This window comes from Coregonus clupeaformis, chromosome 35 (genome assembly GCF_020615455.1).
Source record: "Coregonus clupeaformis isolate EN_2021a chromosome 35, ASM2061545v1, whole genome shotgun sequence".
Taxonomy (NCBI): Eukaryota; Metazoa; Chordata; class Actinopteri; order Salmoniformes; family Salmonidae; genus Coregonus; species Coregonus clupeaformis.
This window is the reverse complement of record NC_059226.1, coordinates 10,326,713-10,349,813: the sequence shown is the minus strand read 5'-3', so window position 1 is coordinate 10,349,813 and position 23,101 is coordinate 10,326,713. Positions and strand designations below refer to the sequence as shown.

The following is a 23,101-nucleotide window of genomic DNA, read 5'->3' as shown; positions in this document are numbered from 1 at the left end:
GCAGTGGATAAAATACTTTTCTCCCTCACTGTGTGTATATATATATATATTTTATTATTATTATTATTATTTGTCAGAGCACGATATACAGTATGGGGCTTGAGCCCTATTGTAAAGACATGCAGTACATACTCAATCCCTCTACTTCCCGTTCCAACTATTATTTCCCACTTTCATCAGTGACTATATGTGAGTAATAGCATTATTCCAGCTGTTCTATGCCCTCTGGTGGTCTTGTGTCTGTGTGTTGCTGGCAGGGGTGGGAGGGGTCACCGCGGGTGGTTATGAAACGTGGAGCTCTGGTAGGGATGTGGCAGTCAAGCAAATAACTGCCGGTCTCACGGTAATTGACCGTTAATTAACATAAACACATTTAGCATCTCCTGGCTTCCACACATAGCCTACAAGCCACTGATGCAGACCTTTGGAACATCTACATTTAAAAAAGTCTAATAAATCCATTTAATATAGCCTACACTATCACAATAAATCCATTATTTATATTAAACAGGTCTAAAGAAACATGATATGAAGAAAATGTAGTCTATTTCAGAAGAACATAATAGCATACTCTGAGTTGTCCTTATGTTAGGCCCTGATATGGCTATGCCATATGGCTGTGGGCTACACTAGTTAGTAGACAAGATTTGCTTAGAATTCCATGACATTATTTGTAATTATTTTATAGTATGAAGAATGCAATTGAACATAGCTTAATAAAATAGAAAGGATATTTTCTCCAAACGATGAGGGAGTGCTCACATGCAGCTATTCTGTGTTGAGCGGTTAACAAAGAAACTGGTCCTCCTAAATGCTTAGTTTAGAGTTATTTATGCAACTTTAGTTGTGATACAAATGTTGGGCTATACAGTATGTTTAGATTTTTTATACATTCTAAGGCTGCATGATGGGACTCTAATGATGATTTGAAAAAAGTTGCATGAAAAGCATGAGCTCTGATTTGTTTCTTGTGCAGGCTGCACACACTTAATCAGTCTGTAATGAATACTCAGGGAGAAAAAGGTGTAGATTCACGCGCAGAGCACGGCAGGTGTTTATTACGCCATAATCGGCAGCTGAATTGCGTCCTTGTTGAAGGTCTATGAGGAGGTCCCCTATAGGACGACCGGAAGTAGAGTGATCGAATACCTCTTTGAAGAGGGTGTGGAAATGGGTCTCGGATCCGAGTTCTGTGCTGTTGGCAGTCCATATGGCGGTGGCCCAATCCAGGGCTTTGCTTGTGAGTAGAGACACAACAAAATCCATCCTGCTCTTGTCGGTGCCGAAGTTAGTGGGGTTGTGCTCAATGTATTTGCTGCATTGCATCAGAAATTCTGACATTTCCCAGGTGAACCGTCATATTTTCCAAGCATGGATATGAATGAAGGAGGGCTATGGGTTACGATACCTGGCATCGGAGGAGTAGAGATAGGCTGGCAGAGAAGATGGCCGATTACCTCCATACGCTCCTCTTGCTGGGTTAGGCGCAACTGTAGCTCCGCTGAATTCATTCAGTTTTAGGTGAGGTATTCTGTAATGAATACTCAGGGAGAAAAAGGTGTAGATTCACGCGCCGAAGGCAGGATTCGTGGTCACAGGCAGGCAATGGTCATACACAGGTAGGCAAACAGGCAGGTGAAATAAAACTAGGACTGAAGGCTAAAACTGGTTCTCACAAAAGAGCTAGGAAAAGGCTTAGTAGAGTCAAAACGAACAATACCTCACAAGGCACAAACAGAAAGAACTGAACTAAATAAGGAGCTGATGAGACCAGGTGAGTAACTAACACAGGAGAAATCAATGAACAAAAATGAAAGACAGGGCTACGTTCAAGAACACAAAGAAACAGGGCTACGTTCAAGAACACAAGGTGAACTAAGAAAATAAATACAGAACCTTACACAGTTTCTCATTCACGACTTGACAAGCACTTGATAATATTCTAAGCAGGCCTCAAATTTCCCAGCGGCATCCCCCTTGTGTGGCCGTAATGCCCCCTAAAGAATCCATGCCTTTTGCGGCCAAAGTGGCCGTTGTGCCCTTCGGCTGAATATAATAATTATAATTCCCGGCTGCCGTGCTCCGCAAACACCTCTCACTAACATGGCTCTCTCAGATATTTCAATTCTTATTAGCCAATGCTCGTCATGTGATTGGGTCCTTCTCACAGGCATTTTGTCTAAGAAGTAGGCTACAAGTGAAGACACATCGGGGACGCAACTGTGTGCGTCCCTCTTATCAAATTCCGAAGCGCATATTGAAGATGTTAGAACTGTCCACATTTAGCCTACTTTTCGTCAACCAACAAGATGAGTAGGCCTAACGAACAGCAAAAGCACTAGCCTATGTCAATCTACTATCCCCCATAGTACAAAGGTGTACCTATTCTATTGGTCAATTTGTCCTTCTGTGCAATAAATAAATATTACTAACATACTCTGGGACAGTTGTCGGATGCGATAGATCCCAAATTAATACAACAACTCGCATCAAAAAACATTTTAAAAGCAATGAGGCTGATGCAACAAATCAGAACGTTTAGCTAAAAATGTTGATAAACTGTCACGAACGTCGTAATGAGTGGACCATGGCGCAGCGTGAAATGCGTACATCTTTTATTTAGTACTATTAACAATAACAAAACAACAAAACGAAACGTGAAGTCCTCGGTCATAAACACAAACTTACACGGAACAAGATCCCACAAATGACAAGTGCACAACAGGCTGCCTAAGTATGGTTCCCAATCAGAGACAACAAGACACAGCTTCCTCCGATTGGGAACCACCCCGGCCAACACAGAAACACACGATCTAGAAAAGAACACATAGAAAACAAAACATAGACACTACACATATAAACTAACACCCTGGCTCAACATATAAGAGTCCCCAGAGCCAGGGTGTGACAGTACCCCCCCCCAAAGGCGCGGACTGCGACCGCGCCAACTAAACCCAACAGGGGAGGGGCCGGGTGGGCATTCCGCCTCGGAGGCAGATCCGGCTCCGGGCGTGACCACCACCCTCTAACTACCCCCCCGTAGCGCCCCTGGTCTGGCCCCGCTGGCTGGAGCTGGACTGGACATCGGTGGAGCGGATTGCTTAGGCTCCGGTGTGGAGCAGCTGACCGGTACCTGACCAGGCACTGGTGAAACAGGCACGGGCTGTGCCGGACTGACGACGCGCACCACTGGCTTGGTGCGGGGAGCAGGAACGGGCCGGACCGGGCTGACGACGCGCACCACTGGCTTGGTGCGGGGAGCAGGAACGGGCCGGACCGGGCTGACGACGCGCACCACTGGCTTGGTGCGGGGAGCAGGAACAGGCCGGACCGGGCTGACGACGCGCACCACAGGCTTGGTGCGGGGAGCAGGAACAGGCCGGGCCGGGCTGACGACACGCACCACAGGCTTGGTGCGGGGAGCAGGAACAGGCCGGGCCGGGCTGGCGACGCGCACCACAGGCTTGGTGCGAGGGGCAGGAACAGGCCGGGCCGGGCTGGCGACGCGCACCACAGGCTTGGTGCGGGGAGCAGGAACAGGCCGGGCCGGGCTGGCGACGCGCACCACAGGCTTGGTGCGAGGGGCAGGAACAGGCCGGGCCGGGCTGGCGACGCGCACCACAGGCTTGGTGCGAGGGGCAGGAACAGGCCGGGCCGGGCTGGCGACGCGTACCACAGGCTTGGTGCGGGGAGCAGGAACGGGCCGGACCGGGCTGACGACGCGCACCACTGGCTTGGTGCGGGGAGCAGGAACGGGCCGGACTGGGCTGACGACACGCACCACAGGCTTGGTGCGGGGAGCAGGAACAGGCCGGGCCGGGCTGGCGACGCGCACCACAGGCTTGGTGCGAGGGGCAGGAACAGGCCGGGCCGGGCTGGCGACGCGCACCACAGGCTTGGTGCGAGGGGCAGGAACAGGCCGGGCCGGGCTGGCGACGCGTACCACAGGCTTGGAGCGGGGAGCAGGGACAGGCCGGGCCAGGCTGGCGACGCGCACCACAGGCTTGGTGCGAGGGGCAGGAACAAGCCGGGCCGGGCTGGCGACGCGCACCACATCTCTATGGCGCGCCTCCACCGTCTCCTCCCACGGACGGCGATCCATTCCGGCCTGGATTTCCTCCCAAGTCCAGGCTGTCTGCTCCTGGACACACTGCTTGGTCCTGTTATGGTGGGATCTTCCGTCACGAACGTCGTAATGAGTGGACCAAGGCGCAGCGTGAAATGCGTACATCTTTTATTTAGTACTATTAACAATAACAAAACAACAAAACGAAACGTGAAGTCCTCGGTCATAAACACAAACCTACATGGAACAAGATCCCACAAATGACAAGTGCACAACAGGCTGCCTAAGTATGGTTCCCAATCAGAGACAACAAGACACAGCTGCCTCCGATTGGGAACCACCCCGGCCAACACAGAAACACACGATCTAGAAAAGAACACATAGAAAACAAAACATAGACACTACACATATAAACTAACACCCTGGCTCAACATATAAGAGTCCCCAGAGCCAGGGCGTGACATAAACTATTCTGCTATTTCTTCACATTATAAGCGCAGCGATGCGCACACGGCAGTAGGCTATAAGTGCAAATGTTCCAAAATGCAATCAATTAGCGGGAAAACACTGTTCTTCGAAAATGACAAGAAATGCGATTATGCATGTAATGCTTTATTTTATGGTGAAAATTGTCTTCCCCAAACTCACACGCCGCCTATGTATGCATGCCAGTTAGGCTCTACACGGTTATAAAGCGGATTAATGTGCTTAATTTTAAGAAGTTAATTGGCCACTTTAGTTGTGATACAAACCTTATCAAAACATATAGGCCTATGGGTTAGGCTACATGAGGTGTGCGACTATGATTTTAAAAAGTCGCAAAAAAAAGTCATGCACTGTTTCTTGCCTTACAAGCTGGGCATCATTCACAAGTCATAATATTTAATTCACAAGTGATAGGCTAATATTGTCACCCATCAGACTATTCTTGATTTAATCTTGTCTTTACATATACTAAATAACGTATGTGTGAAATCTGTTTTGGTTTAGAATGGACCATTATCATGCACCTGTCTCGAAACAGGGGCAGGGGGAAAAAAAGACATGTAATCGATGCACTTAAATAACGAATGGAAAACGCTTTTCCCGTGGTTCCTTTTCATGCCAGCCAGGTAGGCTATACTCCTGTTGTAAAGCGAAGCAGTGTGCTTAATATTAGGAAAGTTGATAAATAAATATAGTAGGCCTAGCCTATAGAAACCTGATTGGATCCTCTTTTTAATAGAGGCCATCAAAACTGCTTTCTCACGCAATTGCATAGCATATAGAAATGTTGCGCAACATGAGCTCATGGGCTCTCATGAAGTGTTTGATTTGATTTTCGATAACATTTGCATCGATGTCAGAGTGATTAGAGGGACAATAGAGTGCTGAGTACCAGGCAGTTAGCAAGTTTGGCAGGCTACTAATGACCATCAGCAGTAGAGCTTGGAGAAGCCTAGTTACCGTGACTAAACGGTCACGTGGAATTTGACTGCGGTCATATGACTCGTGACTGCCGGTGTGGTGGTAATACGGTCACCGTAACAGCCCTATGCTCTGGTGATGCTGGAAGGGGAGGCGTTGGGCGGCAGGGGGGTATCGAGCGGCCCTCTACGCGGCCTGACACTGACGATGACCTTGGCCTCTGGTACTAATGGAAGTAGAGGGCAGCAGAGGCTTAGACACGCTCTCTGATTGTCTCTCTCTCTCTCTGTCTGTCTGTCTGTCGGTCCTCCACTACCTCCTTTATGTCTGTTGGTGTCTACAAGGTATCAGTCATTCTCTTCCATCTTCTCTCCTCTCTCTCTGGTTCTCCCCTTCCCTTTCTCCTTCTCTCCACCTCCAGCCCATTCTCTCTACATGTTGTTCTTACCGTATCCCTGTATCGTTTGAAGAGCTAGAATGTTCTAAACAAGGGAAATCTCCGCCATGGCATAATGGGGCAGAGTTGAGGACACAAGGTCCGTTTTCAGGTCAAACAGATTGTTGTCACTGCAAGAGGACGTTACGGTGGGTAACTACTAAACAAGTGTCCATTGGTCAAAATAAATGGTCTGAAAAAGCAGTCATCATGGCAGTTACATGCATTCTGTACTCATAATAGATAAGGTATGCTTTTGTCAGGGTTATGTCTCGTTACACAACTGAGCTTCTTGGTAATCCCCTCTTTTATAATTGAATTTCGATTGGCGCCTTACAGAAAGAGGGAAATAATCACTGTCATTGATCTTTGCTGGTATTGATTAGTCTGCATAAGATGAAGCACATTAAGTGATTGACTGTACAATCAGTGGTCCGTAGAAGAGTGACAGATGGTGAGTGACAGTCAGTGAGAGAGACAGACCCTACATCTCCCCCTACTGTGCCCCCTGTCTCTGAAATAAGTCTGTAGGGTAGAACAATTCTTACTAAAATAACTCCAGACGTTACCTACGGATATTGTTTATGTTTTTCTAAATTAAAACATGCTTCATGATTCTGCGTATATTTGTTTGTGTTAGCTATAGGTTTGTGTGCATGTGTGTCTCAGTGTGTGTCTGAGTGTATGTATGTACACTACCGGTCAAAAGTTTTAGAACTCCTACTCATTCAAGGGTTTTTCTTTATTTTTACTATTTTCTACATTGTAGAATAATAGTGAAGACATCAAAACTATGAAATAACACATGTGGAATCATGTAGTAACCAAACAATTGTTAAACAAATCAAAATATATTTTATATTTGAGATTCTTCAAAGTAGCCACCCTTTGCCTTGATGACAGCTTTGCACACTCTTGGCATTCTCTCAACCAGCTTCACCTGGAATGCTTTTCCATCAGTCTTGAAGGAGTTCCCACATATGCTGAGCACTTGTTGGCTGCTTTTCCTTCACTCTACGGTCCGACTCATTCCAAACCATCTCAATTTGGTTGAGGTCGGGGGATTGTGGAGGCCAGGTCATCTGATGCAACACTCCATCACTCTCCTTCTTGGTAAAATAGCCCTTACACAGCCTGGAGGTGTGTTGGGTCATTGGCCTGTTGAAAAACAAATTACAGTCCCACTAAGCCCAAACCAGATGGGATGGCGTATCGCTGTAGAATGCTGTGGTAGCCATGCTGGTTAAGTGTGCCTTGAATTCTAAATAAATCACAGACGGTGTCACCAGCAAAGCACCCCCACACCATAACACCTCCTCCTCCATGCTTTACGGTGGGAAATACACATGCGGAGATCATCCATTCACCCACACGCGTCTCACAAAAACACGGTGGTTGGAACCAAAAATCTCCAATTTGGACTCCAGACCAAAGGACAAATTTCCACCGGTCTAATGTCCATTGCTCGTGTTTCTTGGCCCAAGCAAGTCTCTTCTTCTTATTGGTGTCCTTTAGTAGTGGTTTCTTTGCAGAAATTCGACCATGAAGGCCTGATTCACACAGTCCCCTCTTAACAGTTGATGTTGAGATGTGTCTGTTACTTGAACTCTGTGAATCATTTATTTGGGCTGCAATTTCTGAGGCTGGTAACTCTAATGAACTTATCCTCTGCAGCAGAGGTGACTGGTTCTTCCTTTCCTGTGGCGGTCCTCGTGAGAGCCAGTTTCATCATAGCGCTTGATGGCTTTTGCGACTGCACTTTCAAAGTTCTTGAAATGTTCCATTTTGACTGACCTTCATGTCTTAAAGTAATGATGGACTGGCGTTTCTCTTTGCTTATTTGAGCTGTTCTTGCCATAATATGGACTTGGTCTTTTACCCAATAGGGCTATCATCTGTACCCGCTACCTTGTCACAACACAACTGATTGGCTCAAACGCATTAAGAAGGAATGAAATTCCACAAATTAACTTTTGAGAAAGCACACCTGTTAATTGAAATGCATTCCAGGTGACTAGCTCATGAAGCTGGTTGAGAGAATGCCAAGAGTGTGCAAAGCTGGTTACTACATGATTCCATATGTGTTATTTCATAGTTTTGATATCTTCACTATTATTCTACTATGTAAAAAATAGTTTAAAATAAGAAAAACCCTGGAATGAGCAGGTGTGTCCAAACTTTTGACTGGTAGTGTATGTATGTGTGTGTCTGAGTGTGTGTGAATGTGTTGGCATGCTGTATTAGCAGCAGTGTTGCCGCGGGGCTCCAGCTTTGAGGGCTGGGCTGCCGGCTGCAGAGGGAGAGTAAGAGGGAGGGCAGTGTTTACAAACGTTCCCCTCTCTCAGTTCTCTCCCGCCCTCTCTTCCAGCCACACTCCTCAACATGAGCCTCAGACAGAAACTCCAACCAGTGAGTACTCCAACTCTACTCTCTCGCTCCCGATTTTCTCTTTCTCTTTCTTCTGTTTCACTCCTGTCCTTTTCTGCCTCTCCTCTTACCCTCATGGTCATCTGGTGGTTCATAGCAGGCTAGCTAGCAACATCCTCCGTATTGACAGTGAGGCAGGGGCTGTGACGGTCGTTGTTAGTGCTGATGTCATCTTGTTGTCATCATAATTTGTCTTGTGTCACTTGTCGCCCACTTTTTTCCATACATAGGTGATAATTATGTTGATGTTCTGTGGGCTCCAGGGTACTTGTTTCTGGAATTTGTTCACTCACATTCATGTTCATTTGATTAGTATGAATCAAATTTCATTTAGATTTAAAAGAGAACAGTTCGCAGTACCTTAGAAGTGTTTGATTTGGTCTATGAAACAAAACAACTTTTTTAATTTCAGACAGGATTGTTACTGAAATATTAACGTAGTTAAATGTTCTTTACAAATAGCTAGCGTTTGTTTTTCATCTTTAAAAAGGTATTTGTTGTATTCTATATCAGATGTCATTGTATTTTCCAATAAGGACTATTAGCTGTTATAAGCCCTGTGTGGTTTGGGTAAAACATTGCAGTGCAGATGGCTTGGATCTTATTCAGTCATTATGAAACAGGACTGGAAATGATGTCAATAATCTGAAATTACCCAGATGAGTGAATCTGGGTAACACACACACTGCCCCTCCCTCAACTGGCTCCCACAGGTTCATCATGTTAGATGTTAAATTCAGCCCTAAGGGGGAGAATCCTGATCGTTGGTCCGAGAGCACATCTGTCAGAGAAAGAGAGCACAGTGACAAGTGGAATAACAACCCTCATTTAGCAACAAACATTGGTCGCAGAGTAAAGAGGCCCAAGGTCCTGAGCCCTATGTAGTCCCCTACGTAGAAGCAGCCCCCAGCAGTCAGGTCTCCTTTCATACGGTATGTAGCAAACAGTACTCCAAGTGTAGGATCTTCATTTGATCACCCTGTTGCAGGAAATGTAAAACTTGTTGTGTATTTGAGGTTTAAAAAGGCTTCTGAAGTTTGTAGTTTCCACTTTGAAATGTCAGACTTGATTTTCTTTACGAACAATGTATCAACCCCTACAAAAATGTCCATGAATTATAATCCACATAATAATTCACATTTCCTGTTGCTGCAGAATTATTTTCCTGCTGTAGCAAACTGGCTCAAATTAAGATCCTACATCTGTACAGTACTTCAAATGCTCTGCTATGAGAGGTTCTGCAGTGCATTTTGACATCCTCGGTCTTCAGTCAATCGTTTTGGTTTGTCATTTCCAATTGTTAACTGAACAATCCATTTAATTAAAGCTCAGGCCTACTATTCCCTGTATTAGATTAGTTTACTGACTACTGGAGCAGCACCCCCTGTACTGGTTGAGAGTTGGGTCATAGAGCAGTAAGTGGGCAGTATGTAGTCTGAATGGGAATAGATAGATGGCAAACCATGTGGTGTCATTTTATCACCTCTAGGACTGATTGTATGAGGGGAGTTTATCCCAACAGGTTTGTTCTCTTCCTTTGAGTCTGAAAATCGTTTCCATTTAAGCATCAAAGCTGTGGGTTGAGAGAGGTCAGATGTTCTGGAAAGAGATGGAAGTTGTCATAGGAAGCTTTCATCTTGTACTTTCAGGTTATTTAGTAGGGCAAAAACCTTGTAGCACTGAACATGCCACATTTAATGTACCTGTAAGTAGGGACATTGGAGAGGATTGGCAGCAAGGGCACTATGGTAACGCTGTGTGTTATTACAGATTATTTTGTCACCATGGCTATGTTCATAGTTATGCAAACTATACATGCAAAGCAGGATGAGCCAGTGTAGAAATATCAGCCCAAAGAGAGAAGCACGATATTTAACTTCACTCAACTTTCTAGACTTTCAAGGCATTCCTATTTCTGTTTTAAAAAATAAATTAAAAAAACTTGTTTAAGAATTTGTCTCGGGCTGTTGGCAGTAAGTGCACCCGATTCAGGCGAACTGTAGGCCTACCTCTGGCCAATCGGATGGCTCGGATGACCGTGTCTGCAGCAAAGTTGATACTGTGAGATTTCAAAACGTTTAAAACCATGACTAGAGAGAGACTGTCAACGAATAGCACAAAGAGATGCTGTTTTTATGAGTGAGTTCATGTTTAAGTTCTTACTCAGCACTTTGTATTCAACATTTTTAAAACCATAAAATGTGCCTTCTTCCTATTTCCACTTAGCGCTACAACAAGCACTGCAGCAGTAATGAATGAGTAGGAAAGTGTATCTATAGGCTTGCGTTATTATTAGCGGCTTGGGTCTTTTTTAATATCGAGGAATATTTCACTTTCTCTGTTCATAGGAGTAACAACATGAATTTGTGCATGAGGCAGAAATAATGCGGTGCGACTCGAGTTTCGCTATCACCTGGAAGACAGTGTCCCTTTTTGGTCAGTGTCAGTGGAGGAAAGGGAGAGCGGAGGGCTGTTGAGAGGCGGACCCTCAGTCTGCTGCTCTCTCCCTTCACTGAGACTGACCATCAGATGCAGGCACCCATCAGCCCAGTAAAATAAAAATAAAAAGCAAATTATTTAAATGTATGCTCACTCAGCTGTGCTTCACAAGTAATACAACAACATATATATTACTGGTGTGATCATATAGCCTACCTCAAATTTTTAAATATAATTTAAAAAATGGCCCGAACAACAATGCATTGGCAGGGCAATTCAATCAAAGCGGTGGTAATATATTGGGCCTATAGCTTACTGCACAAACCTCATTGCTACAGTACTGTTTTTAATTGGTTAATGTTGCATAGACTTACAGTGGGGAAAAAAAGTATTTAGTCAGCCACCAATTGTGCAAGTTCTCCCACTTAAAAAGATGAGAGAGGCCTGTAATTTTCATCATAGGTACACGTCAACTATGACAGACAAATTGAGAAATAAAAATCAAGAAAATCACATTGTAGGATTTTTAATGAATTTATTTGCAAATTATGGTGGAAAATAAGTATTTGGTCACCTACAAACAAGCAAGATCTTTGGCTCTCACAGACCTGTAACTTCTTCTTTAAGAGGCTCCTCTGTCCTCCACTTGTTACCTGTATTAATGGCACCTGTTTGAACTTATTATCAGTATAAAAAACACCTGTCCACAACCTCAAACAGTCACACTCCAAACTCCACTATGGCCAAGACCAAAGAGCTGTCAAAGGACACCAGAAACAAAATTGTAGACCTGCGCCAGGCTGGGAAGACTGCATCTGCAATAGGTAAGCACCTTGGTTTGAAGAAATCAACTGTGGGAGCAATTATTAGGAAATGGAAGACATACAAGACCACTGATAATCTCCCTCGATCTGGGGCTCCACGCAAGATCTCACCCCGTGGGGTCAAAATGATCACAAGAATGGTGAGCAAAAATCCCAGAACCACACGGGGGGACCTAGTGAATGACCTGCAGAGAGCTGGGACCAAAGTAACAAAGCCTACCATCAGTAACACACTACGCCGCCAGGGACTCAAATCCTGCAGTGCTAGAAGTGTCCCCCTGCTTAAACCAGTACATGTCCAGGCCCGTCTGAAGTTTGCTAGAGTGCATTTGGATGATCCAGAAGAGGATTGGGAGAATGTCATATGTCATAAGGTCAGATGAAACCAAAATAGAACTTGTCGTGTTTGGAGGACAAAGAATGCTGAGTTGCATCCAAAGAACACCATACCTACTGTGAAGCATGGGGGTGGAAACATCATGCTTTGGGGCTGTTTTTCTGCAAAGGGACCAGGACGACTGATCCGTGTAAAGGAAAGAATGAATGGGGCCATGTATCGTGAGATTTGAATGAAAACCTCCTTCCATCAGCAAGGGCATTGAAGATGAAACGTGGCTGGGTCTTTCAGCATGACAATGATCCCAAACACACCGCCCGGGCAACGAAGGAGTGGCTTCGTAAGAAGCATTTCAAGGTCCTGGAGTGGCCTAGCCAGTCTCCAGATCTCAACCCCATAGAAAATCTTTGGAGGGAGTTGAAAGTCCGTGTTGCCCAGCGACAGCCCCAAAACATCACTGCTCTAGAGGAGATCTGCATGGAGGAATGGGCCAAAATACCAGCAACAGTGTGTGAAAACCTTGTGAAGACTTACAGAAAATGTTTGACCTGAGTCATTGCCAACAAAGGGTATATAAGAAAGTATTGAGAAACTTTTGTTATTGACCAAATACTTATTTTCCACCATAATTTGTAAATAAATTCATAAAAAATCCTACAATGTGATTTTCTGGATTTTTTTCCCTCATTTTGTCTGTCATAGTTGACGTGTACCTATGATGAAAATTACAGGCCTCTCTCTTCTTTTTAAGTGGGAGAACTTGCACAATTGGTGGCTGACTAAATACTTTTTTTCCCCACTGTACATTTTATAAGTCATGTTAAAATAAACTCTGAGCGGTAGATCTCGGCTTGCATTTTGACTCAAAAGTGAACTTGACTCAGAAAAGGTTGGTGGCCACTGTTCTAGAGTTTTCCCGGTTGCCACTATCAACGTTTCCCTTTACTGTGATCGAATCAATGCAATATTAGCAACTTTCAATGCAACATACCGAAACAAAACTAACAATGCAAGGTATTTTGTTGTAGGCAGAACACATCGGAGTAGGATTCTATTGCATTGACACGCACTACTCAGCCCGTACTCTACACAGACCGGTGCGGCATAAACAATCAGAGCTGCAGTAGGCCTATATGCAAATAGACCATTGCCATATATGGATCTGTGCCATTTACTTTGAACTGGACTGTGTTTACAGCATGAGCGGTCGTGAGTAGATGCGCTTGTTTTGAGATCAAAGCGAGAGCTGCATGTTGCCACGTGTGCACATTTGTTCATATCCTTTGCTAGTTAGTGAGTTATTAGCCCAGTTATAGATCATTTGTACTCAGCAATAGGGGAGGGATTGCTTCCTACAAGAGCACAAAACGAGTACATTTCTAGACATCTTTGGAAAGCGAGTCAGGTAAAGAGCTTTTTTTTCGTCTTAAAGGGGTAGTGTTGTATTTTGAGACAGGCTTGCATAAGCCTGGTAGCCAATAGGCAGAGGGTAGCATAATTTGTCTGATTCTCTGTAATAATGGTACGGGAATAATCATGCATTTTATTTTGTAAAGTGGTTTCTTGCATCAAACAACACAACAACATTTTCAGTCACCTCCTTGTCTGAAGGACAAGTGGATAAACAGGTTAATGTCAAGTCCTGCATGTTTTTCAAAAGTCTCATGGAATGTAGGTTTACAATGAACACCACACATTGGCTGCTACTGTAGGCTGAACGATAGAACAGCTAATTCCATGTTAAAATGTTATGGGATGCATTTTCTCCATTGTTTTTGATGGTAGGCCACTCTGGTAGGCCTACATTATGATCAAATAGCCACAGTAGCCTACTTGACCACTGTTAAAACTAACTTAAAGCGGGTACAGCCTCAGTGTTCACTGGAAACGAGTGCTGGAATTTGCACAGCAGTTTCACAATGTTCAAGTTTGCGCTCAGCAGACCTGAAATGTTCTCTGTACATCACTTTAATATTTATATTTTTGACTACTTTTACTTTTACTAAACTACATTCCTAAAGGAAATTATGTACATTTTCTCTGACACCTGAAAGTACTCATTACATTTTGAATGGTTAGCAGGAAAAGGAACATTTTCTAATTCACACACTTATCTAGAGAACATCCCTGGTCATCCCTACTGCCTCTGATCTGGCGGGCTCACTAAACACTTGCTTCGTTTGTAAATGATGTCTGAGTGTTGGAGCATGCCCCTGGCTATTCGTAAATTTAAAAAACAAGACAATGGTGCCGCCTGGTTTGCTTTGTATAAGGAATTTGAAAAGATGTATAATTTTACTTGTACTTTTGATACTTAAGTATATTTTAGCAATTACATTTACTTTTGATACTTAAGTATATTTAAAACCAAATACTTTTAGACTTTTACTCAAGTACTATTTTACTGGGTAACTTTCACTTTTACTTTAGTCATTTTCTATTAAGGTATCTTTACTTTTACTCATGTATGAGAATTGGGTACTTTTTCTACCACTGCCTACATATGTCAGAGTGGTGGATCACAAGCACATGCTCCTTAGTGTCAGAAGAGCACTTTCAGACTAACTCTGACCACTACGTCAAGCACACAGACAGTTTTGACCAATAATGCCCTCCTACGCACGCACTCACAAAAGGTGTTAGTGAAAATGAACCAAAATCACCCAGCTCTCTGCAACAATCCCTGTCGATTTGCGTGTAAATTAGGGCATTTACCCTGCTCTTCCATTGGCCGAGGGACAGTGAAGGGGGTCACATGGTGTGGCAGGTGAGCTGCAGCAGGGTCTTTTAAAAGGCCAGTGAGCGGGGTGGGGCGGGGGAGATGGGCACTGACAGCCAGGCAGCCAGAGAGGGTCCGTTAGAGCTGGTCACATAGGCACTGGGACACTGGGTAGCTGGTCTGGGGCATTGTGTGGACATAGCGGGCTAGGATGGAGCAGGGGAGAACATATCTGTTCCAGGGGAGACAGGGTGGGCTGCTGGGGACTTTGAGGGGGACCAGGGTGTCGTGCTCCTCCTCCTCCTCCTCCTGCTGCTGCTGTGGTCGGGACCAAGATAGACTGGAGCTCCTGGGAATGGAGGCTCTCATCGTTGTACCGGTTAGTAGGAGCAGTAGGGTCAGACTGATTGAAGTGGTCTATGTGAGTGTGATCTCTTGGGTTATTGTTGTCAATTCAGATACTGTGGTTTCGATGATGGTGTGAGGATCATATCCATTTTTAAGTAATATTATGGTCTGTGCTGTTGCTATGACAACACAACCACTAAGGTCCTCCCTGTATTTGAATTTGCATCTATGATTTACATACTGGTTATTACATGGTCATTATATTTGGTTCCTATTTGGCTGTACTGACAGTGTTGAACTGTGTGGAACACTCAGAAATCAGACCCACCGTCAACCATGTAGATATTTGTCTTGTGAAAAGCTGTGACATTGGCTTCTACAGTGTCCTTTGGGACAGATATTGCTAATACTCCAGCACAGTATAGTCTTCATGACAACATGATGGTTTGCTGTGAGACTGAGGGATGTTTGTGTGAACATTTACACTCATTGCATTGTATTACACACACACACACACACACACACACACACTACTTCTCCCTCTTTGTGTCTCACTCTGGACTACACATTAACTCTGATTGATTTGTGACAGTGCTTGAACAGCTAATGGAGTTTTTTTTGTGTTTTTTTGCTGCTGTTCTAGTTGTGCTGAGGTGGTTGGAGGCCCGCGGTGTCAGACACCGTAGGTAAACACAACACAGTTCCTCCCCTTTCTTCCCCCAAAGGGCACAACAAAGACAATATCAGGTCCTGTTCTGTTCCTCTCTTCTGAAACTGTCTTCTGCTCTGGTTGCCTGAACCCCCATCCCTCTGGTTTCTCTGCACAATTTTCTGATATGACTCACTCTCTTTCCCACTTTCTTTCCCATTTCTTATACAGCTTTCCATTTTGCAAAGGCTGTTTGGCTTATCATGTGATATTATTGGGGTTCTAATCAAGGCCTTTTCAGCAGGGTGGTGAGGGGCCATTGTGAAGATATTCAGGTTAAATTCTGATTCACTTTTACTGTCCATGATTAATCTAGATTCAGCAGGACTCTCTGACCCTCTCTGTCCTCTCCCCTTCTAGGTACTGTCCCTGGGGGCTGACGTCCTGCCAGAGTACAAGCTCCAGGCGCCTCGCATCCACAAGTGGACCATCCTCCACTACAGTCCCTTCAAGGCGGTGTGGGACTGGGTCATCCTCCTGCTGGTCATCTACACGGCCGTCTTCACCCCCTACTCTGCTGCCTTCCTGCTCAACGAGGTGGAGGACGAGCTCCGGCGCTCCTGTGGCTACACCTGCAACCCCCTCAACGTGGTGGACCTGGTGGTGGACGTCATGTTTATCGTGGACATTCTCATCAACTTCCGGACCACATATGTCAATCACAATGACGAGGTGGTCAGCCACCCGGGCCGCATTGCCCAGCACTATTTCAAAGGCTGGTTCCTCATTGATATAGTGGCGGCCATCCCCTTTGACCTGCTCATATTCCGCTCTGCCTCCGATGAGGTGAGATGGAGGGAGGAGAAGGGGGATCATTTTAATCTATGTGTAGTATTGGTCCTTTTTTTGCAGCGTTGGTCTGTGTATAAATTCAACAAAGTCTCTCAAAACCTTCTTGTTATTTTATATTAATTACTTTGTTTGTATATTAACTTCATTGAATATCTCTCCTCTCAGCCCCAGACGACCACTCTGATTGGCTTGCTGAAGACTGCTCGGCTGCTGCGATTGGTACGCGTGGCGCGAAAGCTGGACCGCTACTCGGAGTACGGCGCCGCCGTTCTCTTCCTCCTCATGTGCACCTTTGCCCTCATCGCCCATTGGCTGGCCTGTATCTGGTACGCCATCGGCAACGCGGAGCGCACCAACTCGGCCCGCATCGGAGGCATGAAGATCGGCTGGCTGGACAACCTGGCTGAACAGATTGGTAAACCATACAACGACACAGACCCTGCCTCTGGCCCTTCCACCAAGGATAAATACGTCACAGCGCTTTACTTTACCTTCAGCAGCTTGACCAGCGTGGGCTTCGGCAACGTTTCCCCCAACACCAACCCTGAGAAGATCTTCTCCATCTGCATCATGCTTATCGGCTGTGAGTACGTCACCAGTGTGTGTCTGTGACGTGCCTGTGTGTCGAGAGTGTTCATATGCATTGCTTTAAATGTAGTATCACCTATCATTTTAGGTGGATGTCTCTGACATGTCTCTGTGTCATCTCCTGTAGCGCTGATGTATGCCAGTATCTTTGGTAACGTATCGGCTATCATCCAGAGGCTGTACTCCGGCACGGCCCGTTACCACACCCAGATGCTGCGTGTCAAAGAGTTCATCCGCTTCCACCAGATCCCAGAGGGACTACGCCAGAGACTGGAGGAATACTTCCAACATGCCTGGTCCTATACCAATGGCATCGACATGAACGCTGTGAGTAACTCTCTAACACACATTCATATACAGCCAAACACACACACACACACACACACACACACATCCATACCCACACGAAAAGCACATAGGCCCTACTTACCACCTGAGTTTTGCCGCCATTAGGTGCTCAGACAGGGAGACCTAACAGTGGAAATGATGTGCGTCATATCCTATGTGTTAGTAGATAGATAGTGTGTCCTGCTGCTTGCAGAGAAGAGAAAAGCATTGGGCCTCTAACACCACAGGAACATGACGTAGCAGAGAGCACGCCTGTCAATTCAATCTGAACAATCACATAGACACACTGTGTGTCTGTGTCTGTGCATGTGTCCCCTCAGTCAATAGTGAGCATCAACTGAAACATCTCTCCCCCCACTTTCTCTCTCTCTCTTTCTCCCTCTCCCATTTCTCCCTTCCTCTCTCTAGGTGCTGAAGGGTTTCCCTGAGTGTCTGCAGGCTGATATCTGTCTCCACCTGAACCGCTGCCTGCTCCAGAACTGCAGGGCCTTCAAGGGGGCCAGTAAGGGCTGTCTGCGGGCGCTGGCCATGAGGTTTAAGACCACCCATGCCCCTCCAGGCGACACCCTGGTCCACATGGGAGATATCCTCTCAGCTCTCTACTTCATCTCCAGAGGGTCCATAGAGATTCTGAGAGATGACGTGGTGGTGGCCATACTGGGTAGGCTGAAGGGTGATAGTGGTTACTGGGTAGGCTGAAGGGTAATGGTGGTTACTGGGTAGGCTGAAGGGTGATGGTGGTTACTGGGTAGGCTGAAGGGTAATAGTGGTTACTGGGTAGGCTGAAGGGTAATAGTGGTTACTGGGTAGGCTGAAGGGTGATGGTGGTTACTGGGTAGGCTGAAGGGTGATGGTGCATACTAGGTAGGCTGAAGGGTGATGGTGGTTACTGGGTAGGCTGAAGGGTGATGGTGGTTACTGGGTAGGCTGAAGGGTGATGGTGGTTACTGGTTAGGCTGAAGAGTGATGGTGGTTACTGGTTAGGCTGAAGAGTGATGGTGGATACTGATTAGGCTGAAGGGTGATGGTGGTTACTGGTTAGGCTGAAGAGTGATGGTGGATACTGGTTAGGCTGAAGGGTGATGGTAGTTACTGGGTAGCCTCTCCTTCTTTCTTAAGTCTTCCCCTCGTTCTTCCCATTCAAGCTTGTGGTTTGGTACATTCTCTGTCTGTCTGTCTGTCTGTCTGTCTGTCTGTCTCTCTGTCTCTCTGTCTCTCTCTCTCTCTTTCACTCACTCATTCACTCACTCACTCTCTCACACACACACTGCTGTGTTCTGGTGTGCTGTTTAGCCAGAGGTGTTTGGGCATGGCTCCACTTCCATTTCACAGTGTCATTGATTACCGATCGCCCGATTGCTCAGACCCACACTCTCTATGCTAGCCTGTCTCATTTTGATTTGTCTCCCCTCTGCATTTAAGTGGACACAAAGTCAGGCCTAACTGGAATAATGTAGAGCATTAGTGTTGTTGTTCTACTCTATCTCTGAAAAATCCAGAAATAATCCAGAAGAAAATATCTATCAGGTTAGTCTTGTATAGAAAGGCAGTGTATGCGAGTGAGCTTATGAATGTTTTTAATGCTTATGTTGTCCAATGATCTTTGTGTTCAATCATTGCTTTCTCCATTGTCACTCTATTCACCTCATTTTCCTCTTCACCTGTGTCACACCTTTCAACCTCTCATCTCTCCATTCTCTCGCTCTCTGTAGGTAAGAATGATATCTTCGGGGAGCCCATCTATCTTTTTGGGCGTCCAGGGAAGTCCAGTGCGGACGTCAGGGCTTTAACCTACTGTGACCTCCATAGGATCCTGAGGGACGACCTGCTGGAGGTGCTGGACATGTACCCAGACTTCTCCGACTGCTTCTGGACCAACCTGGAGATCACCTTCAACCTCCAAGATGTGAGTCTACCATGAGAGGGGGACAGAGAGCACTCTCTCAAACCACAAATAGATACTGTTTATGTTGAGCCGGTTTCCTGGACATGGATTGTGTAGTCTTGGACTAAAAAGCATGCTCAATGGAGAATCTACTTTGAAAGTGCTTTTTAGCCCAGGACTAGTCTTAATCTGTGTCCGGGAAACCAGCCCTTAGTCATAAAGAGATCTTAACACAAGGTCAATGAGTTTTAGTTAGGCAAAACTGTATGCAAAAACATTACTTCTTGAATATTTAGTGTGTATAAATCTGATGATTTTATGATGTATGTGTAATGTGTTGTAAAGTGTGAGTGGTTTTTTGTTGAATTACTGAAGCTGATGTGTATTAGGTAGATAGAATAAACCAGGCAACTCCCAGTGAGGACTCTGAATGTGGATATCGACGGCCGCGGCCACGACGCAGGAGAAACCGGCCTGGTGAGTGTGTGTGGATCTGCTCATTATGTCATCATGGGTTTCTTATACATTGTTAAAAGTAGTGTTACTATCAATGATATGTATAAAGTTGTGGTGGTCATTGTACCTGTCCTGGCTGTGTGTAGACGGCATGGACCGTGAGGACTCGTTTCCAGACCAGTCGTGTCCTTTGGGGAACCACAACGGCCCTGACACAAGCTCCCACTGGGAGGGCATGTGTAGCAGCGCCAGCGCCTGCTCCCAGTCCAGTGACGATGAGATGATGCCTCTGGGACATAGCAAAGCAGAGCTGTACCCCTCCGGGGATGACACCGATGACTACCCCCCTGCTGTGGTCAGCCTGCTGCCCCCCAGCGGACCCTCAGCTGGCATGGGGCCGCCCCTGGACCGAGGAAGTCACCAATACACAGGTAGAGAGAGACTGAGATATAGATACACAGTATTACGCATGAACTAACTAAGATCAGTGGACTGGACTATGTTATAACCTGCCTCAAAGCATTCACACAGGCATCTCTGCTCTTTCTCTACATCCCAGCCTCAGCCCCCATCAACATGCCAGGCCCAGGGGTGTATGGGTATTGGCCTGACCGGAGGACCAGTCAGTTGTCAGATCCCCAGCAGCGCTGCTCCTCAGTGAGGGGCACCTACCACCCTCCTCCCTGTGCAGAGGACAGGCCCAGTGAACTGGAGTCCAGAGTGGAGCTGCTACAGTCCCAGCTCCACAGGTATAGAGAAGAGGAGAAGAAAAGTGAGGAGAGGAGAGAAGAGGAGGGGAAAAGTGAGGAGAGGAGAGAAGAGGAGGGGAAAAGTGAGTAGAGGAGAGAAGAGGAGGGGGAAAGTGAGGAGAGAAGAGGGTAAAAGTGAGGAGAGAAGAGGAGAGGAAAAGTGAGGAGAGGAGAGAAGAGGAGGGGGAAAGTGAGGAGAGGAGAGAAGAGAATAGGAGGGGAAAAGTGGGGAGAGAAGAGGAGAGGAAAAGTGAGGAGAGAAGAGGAAGGGAAAAGTGAGGAGAGAAGAGGAAGGGAAAAGTGAGGAGAGAAGAGGGGAAAAGTGAGGAGAGAAGAGGGGAAAAGTGAGGAGAGAAGAGGAGGGGAAAAGTGAGGAGAGGAGAGAAGAGGAGGGGAAAAGTGAGGAGAGGAGGAGGAAAATGATGAGAGGAGAGAAGAGGAAAAGTGAGGAGAGCACAGCAAAAGGGATCTTTAGACAGGAATTGTGAGGAGAGGAGAGGATTTCCAGACAGGTAAAGGAAGATAATAATTGGAGAAGAAGCAAAAATTAATAATGAAGGAAGACCAAGAAAGGATTGAGAGAGATCACAGAGGAAGAAATGATTGACTTTATTTATCTATGGTCTTTCCTCTCCCATCCTGCCTCCATCCTTGGCCCTGCCCAGACTGGAGACTCGGATGACTGCAGACATCCACGTGATCCTGCAGCTGCTCCAGAGGCAGATGGCCCCAGTGCCCCCGGCCTACAGCGCTGTGTTGCCCAGCCCTCACCCTGCTCACCCCACCACCCTGTACGGCACAGCAGCCCCCGTCATCCACACTGTCCCCTCCATGCCCCCAATCAAGATTGACAGCATGCCTTCGCCGCTGCAGGTGGGTACTGGTATGGTGCACAGATAGTACAGTATATATCAGTTTTTGCTTGCTTGCTACAATGCTCTGTCCTCCAAAAGCTATGTGATATTGTGAAACAGTGGGCTGATGAAATGAGTGAGAGCGAGGTATTGGTATTGAAAGTTGTACTGTATACAGAGTTACTGAATCGCTTTACCCCCCTTTTTTTTCTTTGCAGAGCCAGGACTCAGACAAGCACAAGTCCAAGGACTCCCTGTCCAGTGGGATCCACCTCACGGTGGCCTCTGATGACACCATGTCCATGTCCATGTCCCCTGAGACAGAGCCCCTTCCAGGGCCCTCCATGGGCCTCAGCCCCCCCCAGGTCTCCTGCCCCACCATGGGACCCTCTGGACTGCTGTGTGGCAGCCTGCGTTTCCCCTCCCTCCCTGACAACCTGGAGACCTCCACAGAGGGGCAGAAGATTCAGAGGCACGTTTCTGACCCCATCCTGCCAGGCAGCTAAAACCCTCTGACCTTTAACCTTAAACCTGATCATCCCTCACTCCCAGCACCCCCTGCACCACCACAGGAGGACAGTCAAATGTTGGCAGAGTCACTTCTCTAATCCTCCCCCCTCTCACTCCTCCTCTCCAATCCCCACCCAACCCCCTAACCTTTAAGATGCTGCTGATCCACGTGGGTTGCCTTCCACGTAGCTATGGGGAGGTTTTATTGAGGGCCCCCTCTCACTGACTCACAGGGCCCGGGGCTGAGGCACCACTGGTCCTGTGCGACAACCAACCTCTCCTCTCTCTCTCAGGGCCTAGGGCATTATTGAGAGGGGGTTTAGGATTTCTGCAACCCAGACCCCACAAAGCCTGGGGGCCTGGCACTGCCTATGGAGAACTGATATGAAACTGGGCTGACTAGAAGCACACACACACACGTCACACGGACACTCACAATAACCCCAAACCCTCTTTTCCCTGGATCTCAAAGCTGTAGTATCTGCATTCCTCTCTGGTTTTGCTTTTGTTAAGTGATCAGGTATGATGACAGTGACACGCATGGCTTTCTATGCCATGGTCCTTTTTTGTTGGGAGATAAGAATTTGGCCAAAAATACATATAACTGTGTGTATACTGTATGTTTACACTGTAGAAGAACTGCACATTCAGGCTCAGTACTTTTTATAAGTTGAACTGAAACGTATTTTTATAGTATTCAATCAAAATGAGAAAATGTAATGATCATGAGGATCTTACCGTGAATCTGGAAAATCTAATAGTTATGAATGCCCAAATATATTTATTTCGCACTATTGCTGTGTTGGTGTAACATATTATCAACAGATAATATAAAGAGATGGTATAAATGCCATCTAAATACTGTTTATATCTGTATGGTAGGAATGACTCAAAAGTGGCCATTTTTGTATACAGTAATTACATTATCATGTTCTACCAATCATGACTTAATGGTAAGCAATATTTGTTAACATGAAGTGACATGTCTCATTATTGTTTGAACATTGTCAAGGGTCATGAGAACAGCTAATTGACATGGGAAACAAGCAAAACAGAGTTTTCTCATCTCCTTTATGCTGTAGTTATGTAGGACTTGTGAAGCATCATAAACACCTTTCATTTATACAGCCATTACTGCTTTGCTTGGTTCATCATGTTTGTGTATGTCTATATACAGTGGGGGAAAAAAGTATTTAGTCAGCCACCA

The 23,101-nt window shown here is 46.0% G+C and overlaps 1 protein-coding gene across 2 annotated transcripts in view; it reads left to right on the top strand.

The window, feature by feature from the left end:
- The window catches only part of LOC121568901 (potassium voltage-gated channel subfamily H member 6), a 52,515-nt gene extending 29,490 nt beyond the window's left edge, over nt 1-23,025 (top strand). For both annotated transcript variants that reach the window (XM_045210798.1, XM_041879373.2), the window contains 10 exons: nt 16,073-16,498; nt 16,670-17,087; nt 17,220-17,419; nt 17,849-18,101; nt 19,153-19,346; nt 19,715-19,802; nt 19,928-20,212; nt 20,341-20,530; nt 21,196-21,403; nt 21,603-23,025. In XM_045210798.1, coding sequence (XP_045066733.1) covers nt 16,073-16,498; nt 16,670-17,087; nt 17,220-17,419; nt 17,849-18,101; nt 19,153-19,346; nt 19,715-19,802; nt 19,928-20,212; nt 20,341-20,530; nt 21,196-21,403; nt 21,603-21,890 — 2,550 coding nt within the window. In that variant the 3' untranslated portion in view covers nt 21,891-23,025. The remainder of the gene's footprint in view (nt 1-16,072; nt 16,499-16,669; nt 17,088-17,219; nt 17,420-17,848; nt 18,102-19,152; nt 19,347-19,714; nt 19,803-19,927; nt 20,213-20,340; nt 20,531-21,195; nt 21,404-21,602) is intronic.
- Nucleotides 23,026-23,101: the final 76 nt, after the last annotated feature.